Source organism: Panthera uncia, chromosome E3, assembly GCF_023721935.1.
Source record: "Panthera uncia isolate 11264 chromosome E3, Puncia_PCG_1.0, whole genome shotgun sequence".
Taxonomy (NCBI): Eukaryota; Metazoa; Chordata; class Mammalia; order Carnivora; family Felidae; genus Panthera; species Panthera uncia.
In genome coordinates this window covers 15,707,309-15,721,271 of record NC_064815.1, presented here as the reverse complement: position 1 = coordinate 15,721,271, position 13,963 = coordinate 15,707,309, and the positions used below count along the sequence as shown (strand labels likewise).

The window sequence follows — 13,963 nt, the reverse complement described above, 5'->3', positions numbered from 1 at the left end:
CTCTTAGCCTATGATTTGGCCCTGGGCTTCCTCTCTAGCCAGGTTGCTTGGCCACCTGCCTTATGTACAAGGAATTTATGTCCATGTAGCTCCTGGACCTTTCAGGGCCAACTTTCAGAAGAAAATTTGAGCTGGCAGAATGTTCTGTAGCAAACGGTCCAATGTCTGGCCCATCGAGGGTTCTAACAGAGACTGAGCTAGCTTCTGAGGGTGGAGTCACATTGAGGCAGGACAGTCACCTGCTGGTGGGTCACTCACTCATCTGGAACGCCAGTCCTTACTACTTGCTTCTGGTGAAGCCAGTTCACCTCACTGGGACCTCTGGTTGCTGTATCCCTCCGTGCTAATGTCTCAGCACTTTCTCTCCCTCCTATGTCTGCCTGCCCATACCATGGTGGGCGACTTCAAAGACCCTCCCACCAACACTCTCCAGTTGCTTTGACTTCTAGGGTCAGCTGTATTGGTTCAACCCAAGCCCACCCCATGAGGAGTCTACACAGAGCTTCTGCTCTGGGGCCCCTGGTAGGGCGACGGGAGATTGAGGGGGATCGGGAGTGACTCTCCTCCCTACGCATATATGATGGTTTCAACCTTAGCTGGGACCTCACTTTTGCATTCCCTTTGGCATGTGTTCCAAACCTTTGATTCCCCTCAAATCCCTGAGCGTCTCCCAGCTCCTTTGTTTAGCAGAATGATAGCTTTGCTGCTTTGTGGAGAAAATAGGAAACATCAGGGGTGAACCTTTCTTTATCTAACCAGTTTTACCTACTTTCCTCCAGTTTCAGAAATGTCTCTTCTTCCTTTCTGGGGTCAAAGGAAAACCTGTCTCCATATGCCCTTGACCCCATCCTCTCCTGTCTCCCCTGTTTTTTATTCTATTGGTTATTCCCTCTACTCCTCTTCATGTCTCCCCTTCCCAAACCACGCTTTCTAGAAGTAGTCAGCACCCCCTTCTCCCCTTCTTCAGCTTCCATGCATCACTTGTCTTGGAGGCCAATCCAGCTTCCTCCTGTTTCTATAGGCTCTTGTTGGCCATCACATTCTAAACGGGTGGCACATGGTTCTTCTTCTTTTTTTAGTGTTTATTTATTTCGTGTGTGTGAGAAAGCGAGAGAATGAGCAAGGGAGGGGCAGAGGGGATCTGAAGTGGGCTCTCCACTGAATCAGAGAGCCCAATGGGGGCTTGAACTCACAATCCGTGAGACCATGACCTGAGTCAAAGTCAGATGCTTAACCAACAGAGCCACCCAGGTGCCCCTATGTGGCACATCTTTCTTGATCTCTCCAGAGCACTGACAATTCAGACCACACCCTGCTACTCGATACTCCCTCCCACCTGTTTTCCTCTGATACCACTTGGCCTTGAATTCCTTTCTTCTCTTTCTACCTCCTTTCTTGGCTCTTTGATCCTGAAATGTCGGTGTTCCCAGTGTTTTCTATCCATGGGTCTCTGTTTTTATTCCTCTACCCACCCTCCCCCCCCAGGAGGGCACACGTGTCATCACAAAGGGGCGTAGTCTTCACCAAACTTCAAACAAGGGCTGCCCTTGGATTGCCCCCATTTTTCAAGAGCTGTCAGATACCCTAGGGTTTTATGTGAAATGTTTCAGCTTTAAATATTGGTAATGAATTCAAAATTTTATAAAACTATGCAGGGTAAACAAAACATAGATGGTCTCCCTAGAGCTGTTCTCTTCTTTGAGTGCCCTGGAGGCATTTTATAAAGTATTTTATTAGTAAAGATAACTCACATCGAGGCCTTACTATGCATCAGATACTCTAAGTGGTTTGCACGTATGAACTCCTCTCTTCTCAACGATCCTGTATCAACAATGTGCTATTATTATCCCTGCTTTATAGAGGAGCAAACTTGGATGGACAGCTTCAGTATTTTGTCCTGGGTCTTAGAGATACTGAGTTTAAGAACCAGAATTCAAATCCAGAAAGTCCAGCTCTCCAGCTCAAGTTTTTTTTTTTTTTTTTTTAATTTTTTTTTTTTTTTTGGGGGGGGGGGGGGGGCAGAGAGAGAGGGAGAGAGAATCCAAACAGGCTCCTCCGTGCTGTCATGGCAGAGCCGGATATGGATGGGGCTTGATCTCACAACCGTGAGGTCATGACCTGAGTGGCAATCAAGAGTCCGATGCTTAACGGACTGAGCCACCCAGCCGCCCCCCAAGCTCAAGCTCTTAACTAGCACAGTCTACGGCTTTCCTCACGCAGCAGACAGGGAAACTGAGGTCCAGAGAGGTTGAGATATTGTCCAAGATCACAGGAGCGGTAACCGCGCAAGTAGGGATTTGAAGTTATCGTCACAGAGATAGATGCTTGCACTCTGCTGTTCTGTGATTAGTTACCTGTTTCCCTGCTAGACTGCGTCCCCGGGAACTGGGAGGCAAGCGTTTGTAAAATGAGTGCCCTCGCCTGGCAGAGTCCACTCACTTCTCTTAATAACTTCATTTGCTTCTCCCAACAATCCCTAGTTAAGACAGTAGCACATTTAATCAGCTCTTCCAATGTGCGTGATTTCTTTCAAAACCTCATGAACACACTATTTCATGGGGACTATTATCATCCCCATTTAACAGAAGAAGAAACTGAGGCTCACTGCAGCTCAGTGACTTGCCCAAGATCTGGCAACTAGTAGGTGGCAGAGCCAGGATTTCAGTTCAAGCTATGTGACAACAGGCTGACCCTGAGGCCACAGTGTCGGTTGTACAGATGGGGAAACTGAGGCCCCGGGGCAGCGTACTGGCTTGTGTCCGCGGAGCCATGACTTTTAGGGGGAGGATCCCGCTGCATGCTTCCCCTTCCGACTCCTAGGTCGCGGGGTGCCACTGTGGGGCTGCAGGCGGAGGGAGGCAACCAGGGGCCCAGCGGGGTAAAGCGCGTAGGGAGGCGCGAGAAGAGCCGAACGCTGCATCTAGGGGAGGGCCTCCGCGGCACCATGGCAACGGCGCGGCGGGAAAGCAGGAAGTGCGTCACCAGGGGAGGGACTAATAGGTGACATTCACCAATGGGAGCGCCGCGCCCGCGTTCGCCCCGCCCCGCAGGAGGAGCCGAGGCCGCCTTTCTGCCTGGGCCGCCGGCGTCGGGGGCTACGCCGGGGTACCGCGGTGGGTAATCGGGGCGCGGGGCCGCGAGGCTGCCAGGGATGGAAGAGGGCCGTGCAGAGAGGCGACGGAGGACGGAAGGTGGGGGTCAGGCCCCGGGGTCGGCCCGTGTCTGTACCGGAGTGTGGCGCTGGGGGCCCGGGGGCTTGGGGCTCCTCATTTCCTGATGAGGAAACTGAGGCCCAGAGAGGGGCAGGAAGGCAAAGTAGGCTGGACCCTAGGACCCCCGGCACACAGACATTGTTAAATCGTAGTACCAGGTGGACAAAGCGTTTTGCTCCTAATATTAGGTGAAAAAAAGCAAAATACAGAATTCTGTCCGAACTGAATACGTAAAGTGTCGCCTTTGTGGACCACCTCAGTTATCTCGCCGCCCTCTGCCCTTGTCCTAGAAATCCTTACTTTGTGCAAGTCCACAGCCTCGTATTTTAAAGCCCGGAGGCCAGACGTGGTCAGAATCCCGAATTTCTCGGATATTCGGGAGGAATATGATGCATATATTCGATGTTAGGTCATACCTTCAATTAGGGTCTGGGGCAGCCTCTTGTAATCAAATACACTAATATTTTCACAGCTAAATATGTGCGTATTTACATCAAAGGAGGTAAAGAACCGCCATACAGAGTCTCACCTTAGGTCAGGTTTTCAAACTTAAAAGATTTTGGTTTTAGGACGTCTTTTGATTTGAGAATTGTAGGTAGAGCGGTCCTGATTTAATTGTAGGCGCCTGTTTCTCGCTTACCTGGACAGTTCCTGAACTGTTTGTTTTGCCACCCTTATGTCCATCACCTGGGCCCTCCATCTCTCTTAACTCATCTTTTTAACATTTATTTTGGCTGGTATGTAACATATTTACATCCTTTTTCAATCAAGATATATAACATATCTGGGACTTCGGCTCGGGTCATGATCTCACGGTTTGTGGGTTCAAGCCCCGCGTCGGGCTCTGTGCTGACAGCTCAGAGCCTGGAGCCTGTTTCTGATTCTGTGTCTCCCTCTCTCTGTCTGCCCCTCCTCTGCTCGCTCTCTGTTTCTCTCTCTCAAAAATAAATGTTAAAAAAAATTTTTTAAGACATATAACATATCTGTAAAAATGTTTGCAACTGTAAATTTAAAGAATAAAAATAAAATAAACACCCATCTATCCACCATCAGGTTAGGAAATCGAACAATTCCATATCCATAATGCCCAGGTTGAATCCTTTCTTCCCATCACTAAAGACCACCGTCTCCCTGTATTGTGTTACCTAATCCCTTGTTTTTCTTTGTGGTTGTTACTATGCATCTGTAATGACTACCACGTATGTTTTGCTAGGTTTTATATTTTATAGAGGAGGCTAATCTATATTTGTGTAACTTTATTTTTGTATGTAACATTACATATATGAGATATGTCCATGTTGACGTGAGTAGCCCCACTTCACTTACTTTCATTGCTTTGTTGCTATTTTGAATTCCGTGGCCTGATTGTAAATGGAGGCGTTCTTCAACTGATTGTCATTTAGACGGTTGCCAGATTTTTGCTATCACATGGTGATATTTTTGCTATCACACATTTCCTGAGGCAGATGTGGAAACGTTTCTGTAAGTTGTATACCTAACAGTGGATTTCTGGGGCTACCCGGGTTTGCTATTAATATCGAATCGTCTGAAGTGGTTTATAAGAAGAGTTTACCCTCTTACCAGCCTCAGCCCTTCTGAAGAATTTTTGCCTACACCTGGGGATGAATAAGACATTAATCACCGTGGCTTGAATACTCATTTGCCTGATGACCTTGCGATTGAGCATAATTTTAATGTATTTATTCATCATTTGTGCATCCTCTTTGAACATTTCTGTTGCTTATTTCTTACAGTTGTCTTCCCCTTACTGATATGTAGGGATTCTTTGTTCTGAGTATGAATCTTTTGTGGCTTCACTGTGTGTCAGATACTTTCCAGTTTGTAGCTTTTCTTCTCTCTTTCTCTCCCACCCTCTGCTGTTTTTGGTGAACAGAGGTTTTTAATTTTAATGAAGTAGAATTTATCGGTATATTCCTCTATGGTTTCTGCTTCCTGTATCTTTTTAAGAAATTCTTCCCTGCCTTTGGCTCATAAAAGATGTTCTCCGGGGTGCCTGGGTGGCTCAGTCAGTTGAGCGTGCGACTCTTGATTTCAGCTCAGGTCATGATCTCAAGGTTCATGGGGTTGAGCCCCATGTCGATCCTGCAGAGCCTGCTTGGGATTCCCTCCCTCTCTCTCTCTGCCTCTCCCCTGCTCTCTCTCTCAAAATAAATAATTAAACATTAAAAAATAAAATAAAATCTCGAAAAAAGAAAGATGTTCCCCTGTACTGTTGTCCAAAAGTTTTATGGTGTTTCCTTTCCTACGCTCTTCACCCTCCAAAAGATTTTTACGCATAGTCTGAGGTGAGGGTTGGGCTCTCTGTGTTTTCACATAAGGGTAATCTGTTGCCCTGGCACCTTTTATTGAAAAGCTTGCTTTGATCTGGAGTTCCATTTCTCCAGCGTATCAGGTATTCATATCTGTGCGTTTCTGTGTCTGAGTTGTCTGTTCTGGCCCTCTGGTCTTCTCTGGTCCATGTCTGTACCATTGTCCTACATCGTTCCTTACTCGAGCTTCAGAATAAACTGCTAACTGGTGGAACCAGTCCTCCTGCCTTTATCTTCTCCCAGAATGGCGTTGCTGTTTTGCCTTTATGTTTTCCATGTAAATTTTGGAATGATCTCATCAAATCACTCACAGACACAAGAAGCCCATTGGGATGTTGATTGGAATCACACCGATTCCGTTGCATTGGCTCCGTTTGGATTTGAAAGTGGTTGCTTTCAACATTCCATCCTTAAGTATGATGATGGTCACTGTAGGTTTTTGTCGATATCTTTAGTAGATAAAGGAAGTTTCCTTCAATCCAGTGACTGTTGAATTTTATCAATCGTATTTTCTGAATCTATTAAGCTGATAGTAGGCTTTTTCTTCTGTATGCTGTTAATGTGGTGACTCACACTGATTGATTTTTTTTCCAGCTTTATTAAGACATTATTGACATAGAACACTTGACTGATTTTTAAATGTTAAACTGCTGCCCGGATAAACCCAACTTGGTTACCGTGTGTTATCCTCTTTATGTTGCTAGTTCAGATTAACGTTTTGCTTAGGACAATTGCAGCTATGTTCCTGAAAGATACATTTTCCTTTCTTTTGAAGTCTCTGTTAGATTTTAATGCCCAACCTATGTCAACCTTATCAGATGATTTGGGGAGGGTTTGCTCCTTTTGGGGCTCTGAGATAGTTTTGTGACATCTGAAATCACTTCTAGAATGTTTGATAGGACTTCTTGATAAATCTTTCCGGATCTGAAGTTTTCTTTGTTGGGGGATAGATTTCCCACAGTGTGTCTTCAATGGTTATAAAACCTGTTAGGTTTTCAGATCATTCTTTAGTTGGTTTTGAATGGATTTCCTATAACTTTGCTTGTTTAAAACTCATGATTATTATAAGTTGTTTATGTGTCTGCAATTAGTGTTCCTTTTTCATTCCAAATATTGTTTATTTGTTAGTCTTCTCTCAGAAGATCTTGTCAGAGGTTGGTCGCTTTTATTGTGTGTTTTTTTCTTAAATTTTTAAAAATGTTTATTTATTTAAAAAAAATTTTTTTTAACGTTTATTTATTTTTGAGACAGAGAGAGACAGAGCATGAACGGGGGAGGGTCAGAGAGAGAGGGAGACACAGAATCTGAAACAGGCTCCAGGCTCTGAGCGGTCAGCACAGAGCCCGAAACGGGCTCAAACTCACAGACCGCGAGATCATGACCTGAGCCGAAGTCGGACGCTCAACCGACTGAGCCACCCAGGCGCCCCTAAAATGTTTGTTTATTTTTGAGAGAGAGAGAGAGATCGATTGTGAGCTGGGGAGGGGCAGAGAGACAGAGGGACCCAGAATCTGTAGCAGGCTCCAAGCTCTGAGCTGTCAGCACAGAGCCCTATGTGGGGCTCGAACCCACAAACTGTGAGATCACGACCTGAATGGAAGTCAGAGGCTTAACCGACTGGGCCACCCAGGTGCTCCTGTTATGTTTTTTTTTTTTCAAAGACTAATTTTCATTTTGTTGATCTCAGGTATATGCTAATTTTATTAAATTCTGCTCTTTATTATTTAAGTTTCTTGAAATTCATGAAGAGGACTCAGGGGAAGAAAAGGGTTGAGGAGGGGGAAGGAGGGGTCCAATTTAGGATCTGTCCAGGCTGCATTTCCGGTGAACTGTTCTCAAGGAAGTTTCGCAGGCAGGCAGAGAAACCGGCCATGAGCTGGCGGGTCTTCCTTCCTCCGAGGTCCAGCTGATGTGCTGCTTGGAAAGAAGAGCGAGCGACAGCCCGCCTTGGTGTGTGTCTCCTAGTCCTGTCTCCTTTAACCTCATCTTCTGCCTTAAAGAGAGCTTTTTATTATCCCCATCTTATGGAGGAGAAGACTGAGGCTTGGGGAGATGAAGCTTGTTAGCTAGAAATGTTTTCGTGCCGTATTTGCCCAAGGTAACAGCCAGTTTCTTGTCCGGTCATGGCATCGCCTGGAGTGTGTATTAAAACCTCAGAATTCCAGCCCCTCTGCGGCCTGAACCTCCGGCGAAGGGGCCTGGGAATCTGTATTTTTCACGCACAGATGAGATGATTCTTAAGATGGAGCAGGTCTGGCAGACACTGGTCTCGGCACCACGTGTCTATTTCTAAACCCACGCCCTTTGCCTCCGCACGGTGCTACCACTCCGTGGCAAGGGCAGGCTTTTTGATCAGGACTCATGTGATGCTTTTATCGGCTCTGATCTTTGTGGTTTGTGGAAAGACGATGTTTTAGTAGAGAGCAAGAGATTGAAACAACACCCCACAGCGACAGTCGTTTCATTAGCGGTTTGGGAGACGAGGAGGAAGCTAGCACTGGTTCAGCCAAGTCTGCCGGGGGTTCTTCGGGCAGCACACACCGTTCTCGTTTTATCGTGAGAAAACGGGGCCTCGGCACACTTGGTCCCAGTGAGTCTCGTGAGTGGCCGAACCACGCTTCAGAGCCAGAACCGCCCAGTAGTAAAACTAGCCGACACGTAGGTAGCGCTCAGCCTGTCGCCAGGCTTTCATAGGTCCTACCCCTTGAACAGCGTAATTCTCTGGTAGACGTCCTAGCGGTGGGCTCACCTTCTAGGTCAGAAACCGGGCCACGCCCCCTTTCACACACTTGGGTGTGGAGCGGGCTGCGTCCAGGCGAGCTGGCTGGCTCCAGACCCCCACTCCTTGCCGCCCCCCCCCCCCCCCCCCCCCCGGACTAGTGCGCTTGCCCCTGACTTGCCTCCTTTCTGCTTCTGTGCTCTTGGGCGGGATGAACTGGGGTCTGCAAGCCGTCACAGAGGGGTAGCTGTGAACGTAAGGAAGCACAGACCCCAGAACTTGGCTTTCGGAGCGCTCAGAGGTGACTGGGTGTCCTTTGCTTCTTTTCTTAGCGCCTTCGTGCACGCAGGGCGGCGCGCGGAGAGCGGGCATCATGACCGACGTCCACCGGCGGTTCCTCCAGTTGCTGATGACTCATGGGGTGCTGGAGGAGCGGGGCGTGAGACGCCTGCAGAAGCACTGCTATCGGGTCCATGGCCGTGAGTACCGTCTCCCTGTCCCCAGGGTGCCCGGGACCGCGCCATCGGCGGCTGGTGACACGGGTGTGAGCCTCGCCACCCGTCAGGCAGCACGCCTCACCTGGGCGTGCAGGTCTCCTCGGGCTCGCGCCAGCCCGTTTCTCACCTCCTCTTTGACCTTTTTTTTTTTGTAAGCACATCTGACATTTAGCCCAGTCGATGGGAACTTGAAGCGGCCTAGCTGTGGTTCACGCCAGGGCCCCAGCATCTTCTCCAGCCTGCGTTTCTTCATGTGTCAAATGAAGATAATTAATCATCCCGGACACCGTGGAGGGAGGGGGTTTGGGAGGGTTAAGAGACAAGATGCGTCCAGAGTTCCTGGCCAGGCCCGGGGAACGCGCTCCCTTGGCCGTGGCGGGTGAGAGGGCCGCTCGGCACAGTGGGTGAGAGCACAGCCCTGGACTCAGCCAGACCCGGGGCAAGGGCCGCCCTGCCCTGTGCGGGGGGGTGGGCGCTGGAAGCATGTCCTCAGTGGGCTGCTCAGAGGGGAGGGGAGGTAATACAGGCGAAGCACTCAGGCCGGGCCGGGCTGAGTTTTCAGTGACGGGAGGGAGCCGTAGAAACAGCAGAAAGGATGCCAGCGTGTCAGTAAGATCCGTATTGGTAGCTCTCGTGGAGTTGAGCGTCAGTGGGGGGAGATCTTGTTGTGTGAAAGAGGAAGTGGATAAATTTCACTCGCTGCACGATGTCACTGCGTTAAGCTTTTTGTAAAACCAGGATTCTTGTTGTTCGTGAACACACACATCTGCACGTAAAGACGTAAGGGTGCACCGGAAGGATATGTGACAGACACACTTTTGAGGTGCTTGCCTTTCTTTTGGTCTTTCATTAAAGAAGGAAAAAGGAGTCGAAGCAAACAGGGTATTAGTAGTGTGGCCTAATAACAAGCATCACTTCTGGTGAACGGGAGTACAGGTGTTTGTTTATATTCTTTGTTTTTGTCTTTCTGTCTGCGTGTTTAGTTTTCAAGAGAAGAGCAGAAACTGCATAGAGGGAAGCCGGCCAAGAGGGGTGAGGAAAGGTATGCGTGGGGCGCCAGGGTTACGGGTGAAGGCACACGAGAAGAGGGGCCGCATTTGGGGACCGGCGCCCGGGGCATAGCAGAAGAAGCCAGATCGAGAGAGGTGAAGGGTGGATGGGAGCAGGAAGGGCGAGACAGAGGGTACAGAGACAGGCGCTCTTCCGTGACGAGTGGGAGGGAGAGCAGAGGGTGCGTAGCTTTGGGGGGACTGGCCCCTCGAGGCATCCCGTGCGAAATTCTGGGCCTGCTGGTCCACGCTGACAAATGAAATGCTTGCAGGGGTCCTACAGTGAGGAACCTTGTGTAACTTTGTGTGATCCCATGTATCCAAACTTCGTTGACTTGCGCCTGACGTCCTTTGGGAGACCCCAGGCAGGAAAGCATGATGTGTGGGAACAACATATGTTCTTGTGGCACGTAGGTTTATACATCAGGAACAACCTGTCGTATAGACACCACGGTAATGGGGTTTCTTTTGTACTTAGTTCCGGGGACAGGGTGGACGTCTGGAAGGACTTGAAGCAGGGAAAGCACATCATTAGTGCTGTGCTGGAAAAGTCTCCTTCTGCTGAAAGCATACCCGCTCTACTTGGCCGGCGCTGGGGTGAATAGGGGGCTTTGGTGAGGGCCTCCTTTATGGAAAAGGAACATTACATCTGCCAAGCTAGCTGTCCTTGCTCTGAGAAAACACAAGAGGATTTTAACCACCCACCCCTTGGTATGCTCCAGTGAAGGGCATAAGAATGTTTTTCTTAGTTTTCTGACTACATGGCAGTTCATTTCTGTTCGCCTTCAGTTTCTCATGTAAGTCCTAAATGTGGGCTTTCATGCTAATGGGGAAGTTTCGTAGCTCACTGCAAGGAGCCACATGCTGCCTTAGTACTAAGAATGAAAGTGTTTTTGCCTTTGTTTGACCTTTAAAGCTGTTATGACCTAATTTAGGAAAGTCCTGTACAATATATCTAGGAATTAATTTATTCTTCATGCTTTACGTGCCCTATCTGTGCGTCAAGATAAAGTGACGGCTGGGTCATCAGGATAGAACTGTGGTTCATTTTCCCCTAGCCTTCATTAAAAAAAAAAAAAAAAAAAAAAAAGAAAGAAAGAAAAGCTTTTTCTCAAGGAGTGTTGTTATTTTAGAGATTTTAAAGCAAGGAACGTTAGAAAGAAATTATTCAAATTAAGTAAATACTTACAAGACCCACCATTATTATCTGTCTTTTGAAGAGATGCCCAGGAAAGTCCCCTTTTACCAACTGGAAAAACACTTAGCTTCTAAGATAATTATGAAACAGAAGGGTATTTGAGTCTGCGAGTTATTGTGATTACAGTTTCCCATGGATTTTCATCCAGCTTATCAAAAATACTTCCTATTCTGGGCTCTGGTTTGGGCTGTCTTCTTCCCATCACTAGTGGGAGAAATAAATTCCCCAGTTCTCTTGGCTAGCGAGAGTTCGATTTCGTTCTGGCGTGCTGGCTTTGTAAAGCCTGTGTCTGGACTCTGCGAGTGGCACTGGGGACCCGCGTGCGCGAAGAGGGCACCTTGGGTTGCGAGCCAGAGCTTGCAGACGTGCATGAGGTCACGCAGCACTGCCCGCCGTGGCCTCCTGTGGGGGGCCTCCTGTGCTAGGGACTGGTGACATAGACACACAGCTTTGGCTTTTGCCTTGGGTTTCGTGAGTCATGCGGACCAGACTCGTGATTCCAGGATAAGCCTCCCTTGACGGAAGTAGGGACAGGAAGCCTAGGGAGTGATGGTTAAGAAGACTTGCATTTGAGGATTTCCACTTTTGACCAAGATAGAGTAACAGGGACCGATTTACTTTCCTGTCTGAAACAATTAAGAGACGGACAAAATATCTGAAACCCTAGACTTTGGCCAGCGAAGCACAGTGATACCTCACGAGACGGGCAGTGAAGGTTTTTTTCCCCTCCTGACACCAAATATGTGTTGTCTTTTCCAGCACCTCCTCTCCAGTTCTCTGGACACCAACTGGATGTTGGTCAGCTCGGTTCTGACACTGTTTACCGGGAGTTGGGGCCAGATCTCACGGTTACAGGCTTTCGCCCCACAAGGCTGCCCCCATTTCGGACGCCAGTCTCAAGTCTGGGCCACCTATACTTCTGACTGACCGGCTAGCAAGCGGGGAGTCCCATGACCCCTTCCTCAGGTTCAGTAATTTGCTAGAATGGCTCACAGAACTCAGGAAAACACTTGACTTACATTTGCTGGCCTATTATAAAGGATATAGCTCAGGAACAGCCAAATGGGAGAGATGCCTAGGGCAGGGTGGCCTAAGGGGGGTGGGAGGGGGGCACGGAATTTCCACGCCCTTTCTGGGTGCTCTCTCCCGGCACCTTGATGTGGATCTCCAAATGCCATCATTTGAGGGTTTTCATGGAGATTTCGTTACAGACGCGTGGTCGATGATGAACTGGCCATCAGTGATTAGCTCCCTATCTAGTCCCTCTGTCCTTCCCCGAGATGGGGATGAGGCTGAAAGTTCCAGGCTTCCAATCAAGGCTAGGTCTTTCTGGCAGCCAACTCCCATCCTGAAGTTCTTTAGGGACCTGCCAAGAGTCGCCTCATTAGAACAAAACACTTGTGTTACCCTGATCGCTCAGGAAATTCCAAGGGTTTTAGGAGTTCTGTGCCAGGAACCAGGGATGACAACCAAGTATCTTTTTTATGCCACAGGCAAGAAGGGAATGAGCACTACAGTTGCCTCAGCTCACTTCCCTGAGTTTTCAGGCCAGGGGGCGGGGCGGGGCAGGGCGGCGGGGGTGGGGGGGGGTGCGGAGAACCTGAGCAGAACTAAACAGACTGGCTGAGCTGAGGGGATGGGGATGGGGGCTCAGGGAGACCAAAGCGCTGGCAGGTCAGAGCGGCAGAGGGGGTGCGCAGAGAGAGCTGGAGGTGGGGGCTGTCAGCTGAGGGCTGAGCTACCCGGTGAGCAGCCTGAGGCTGGGCAGAGATGTGGTGGGAAGGATAAAGAGAGGGGCACCGGCGGAGGCGGGGGGGGGGGGGGGGGGGGAGCAGAATCAGTCAGTTGAGCGGCTGACTCTTGGATCGGTTTTGGCTCAGGTCGTGATCTCACTTTTCTAGAATTCGAGGCCCGCGTCAGGCTCTGTGCTGACGGCTGTGCTGTGGAGTCTGCTTGGGGTTCTCTATCTCCCTCTGTCTCTGCTCCTCTCTCTCTCTCACTCTCTCTCTCAAAATAAATACATGAATAAATAAATACATAAATACATAAATAAATAAATAAATAAATAAAGACTAAGAGTGAAGCAGTGCCTGATGTCCACAGGGCTGGGAATCATGCCCGCTCCAGGCACAGCGGCTTCCCTGGTGAGTTCTGCAAAGTGTTTAAGGAAGAGGTGCTACCAGTCCCACCCACGCGCCTCCAGAAGGTTGAAGACAAGGGAACACTTCCCAGCTCGATTTCTGAGGCCTGAATTATCCTGATACCAGAACTAGACAATGACATTGCGAGGAGAGCAATCCAAAGACCAAGGTCCTTCATGAATATAAATGCTAAAATTTTAAACACACAGTTTTAGCAAATCTAATCCAGCAATATATAGAAAAGATGATTCAATATGACCAGGGTGGGGTTTAGCCCAAGAACGCAGGGTTGGTTTAATATTTGAAAACCAACCCATGTAGTTTACCATATTAACAGACTAAAAAAGAAAAACCATGTGATCGTGTCAGTAGTGCAGAAGACACATTTGACAAAATCTGATATCTATCTTGGCACGATGCCCCAAAGGTTTCTTACAGGAAACTACAGGGGAGAAGCAGATTTACAGGACAGGCTTAGAGCAGGAGAGAGGATTCGACAACTCTGCAGAGTTTAAAAACCTCACATGTATTCTTGACCAAAATCCCTTAGCAAAGTAGGAAAAGAAGGAAGGTTCTTTAACCTCCTAAAGGGGTTCTGTGTGCAACCTTCAGCTTCACGTCATACATACTTCACTGTGAAGACTAAATACTTTACCCTAATATCAGGAGCAAGACAAGAATGGCCATTCTAACAATCTCTCTTCTAGCCAGTGCACTAAGGCAAGAAAAAAGAAAAGGCATTCAGATTGGAAGGGAAGAAGTAAAACTGTTGATTGAAAGACATGATCTTCTATGTAGAAAATCTGATGGATCTTCA

At 48.4% G+C, this 13,963-nt stretch overlaps 1 protein-coding gene across 2 annotated transcripts in view; it reads left to right on the top strand.

Annotated features, from left to right (window-relative positions):
- Positions 1 to 2,999: 2,999 nt before the first annotated feature.
- NSMCE1 (NSE1 homolog, SMC5-SMC6 complex component) overlaps positions 3,000 to 13,963 on the top strand; it is a 31,360-nt gene continuing 20,396 nt past the window's right edge. The window contains exons 1-2 of one of the 2 annotated variants that reach the window (XM_049638465.1): positions 3,000 to 3,113; positions 8,594 to 8,740. In XM_049638465.1, the coding sequence (XP_049494422.1) occupies positions 3,014 to 3,113; positions 8,594 to 8,740 (247 nt within the window). In that variant the 5' untranslated portion in view covers positions 3,000 to 3,013. Of the gene's footprint in view, positions 3,192 to 8,593; positions 8,741 to 13,963 lie in introns of both variants that reach the window. The other variant, XM_049638466.1, reaches the window with a different exon arrangement.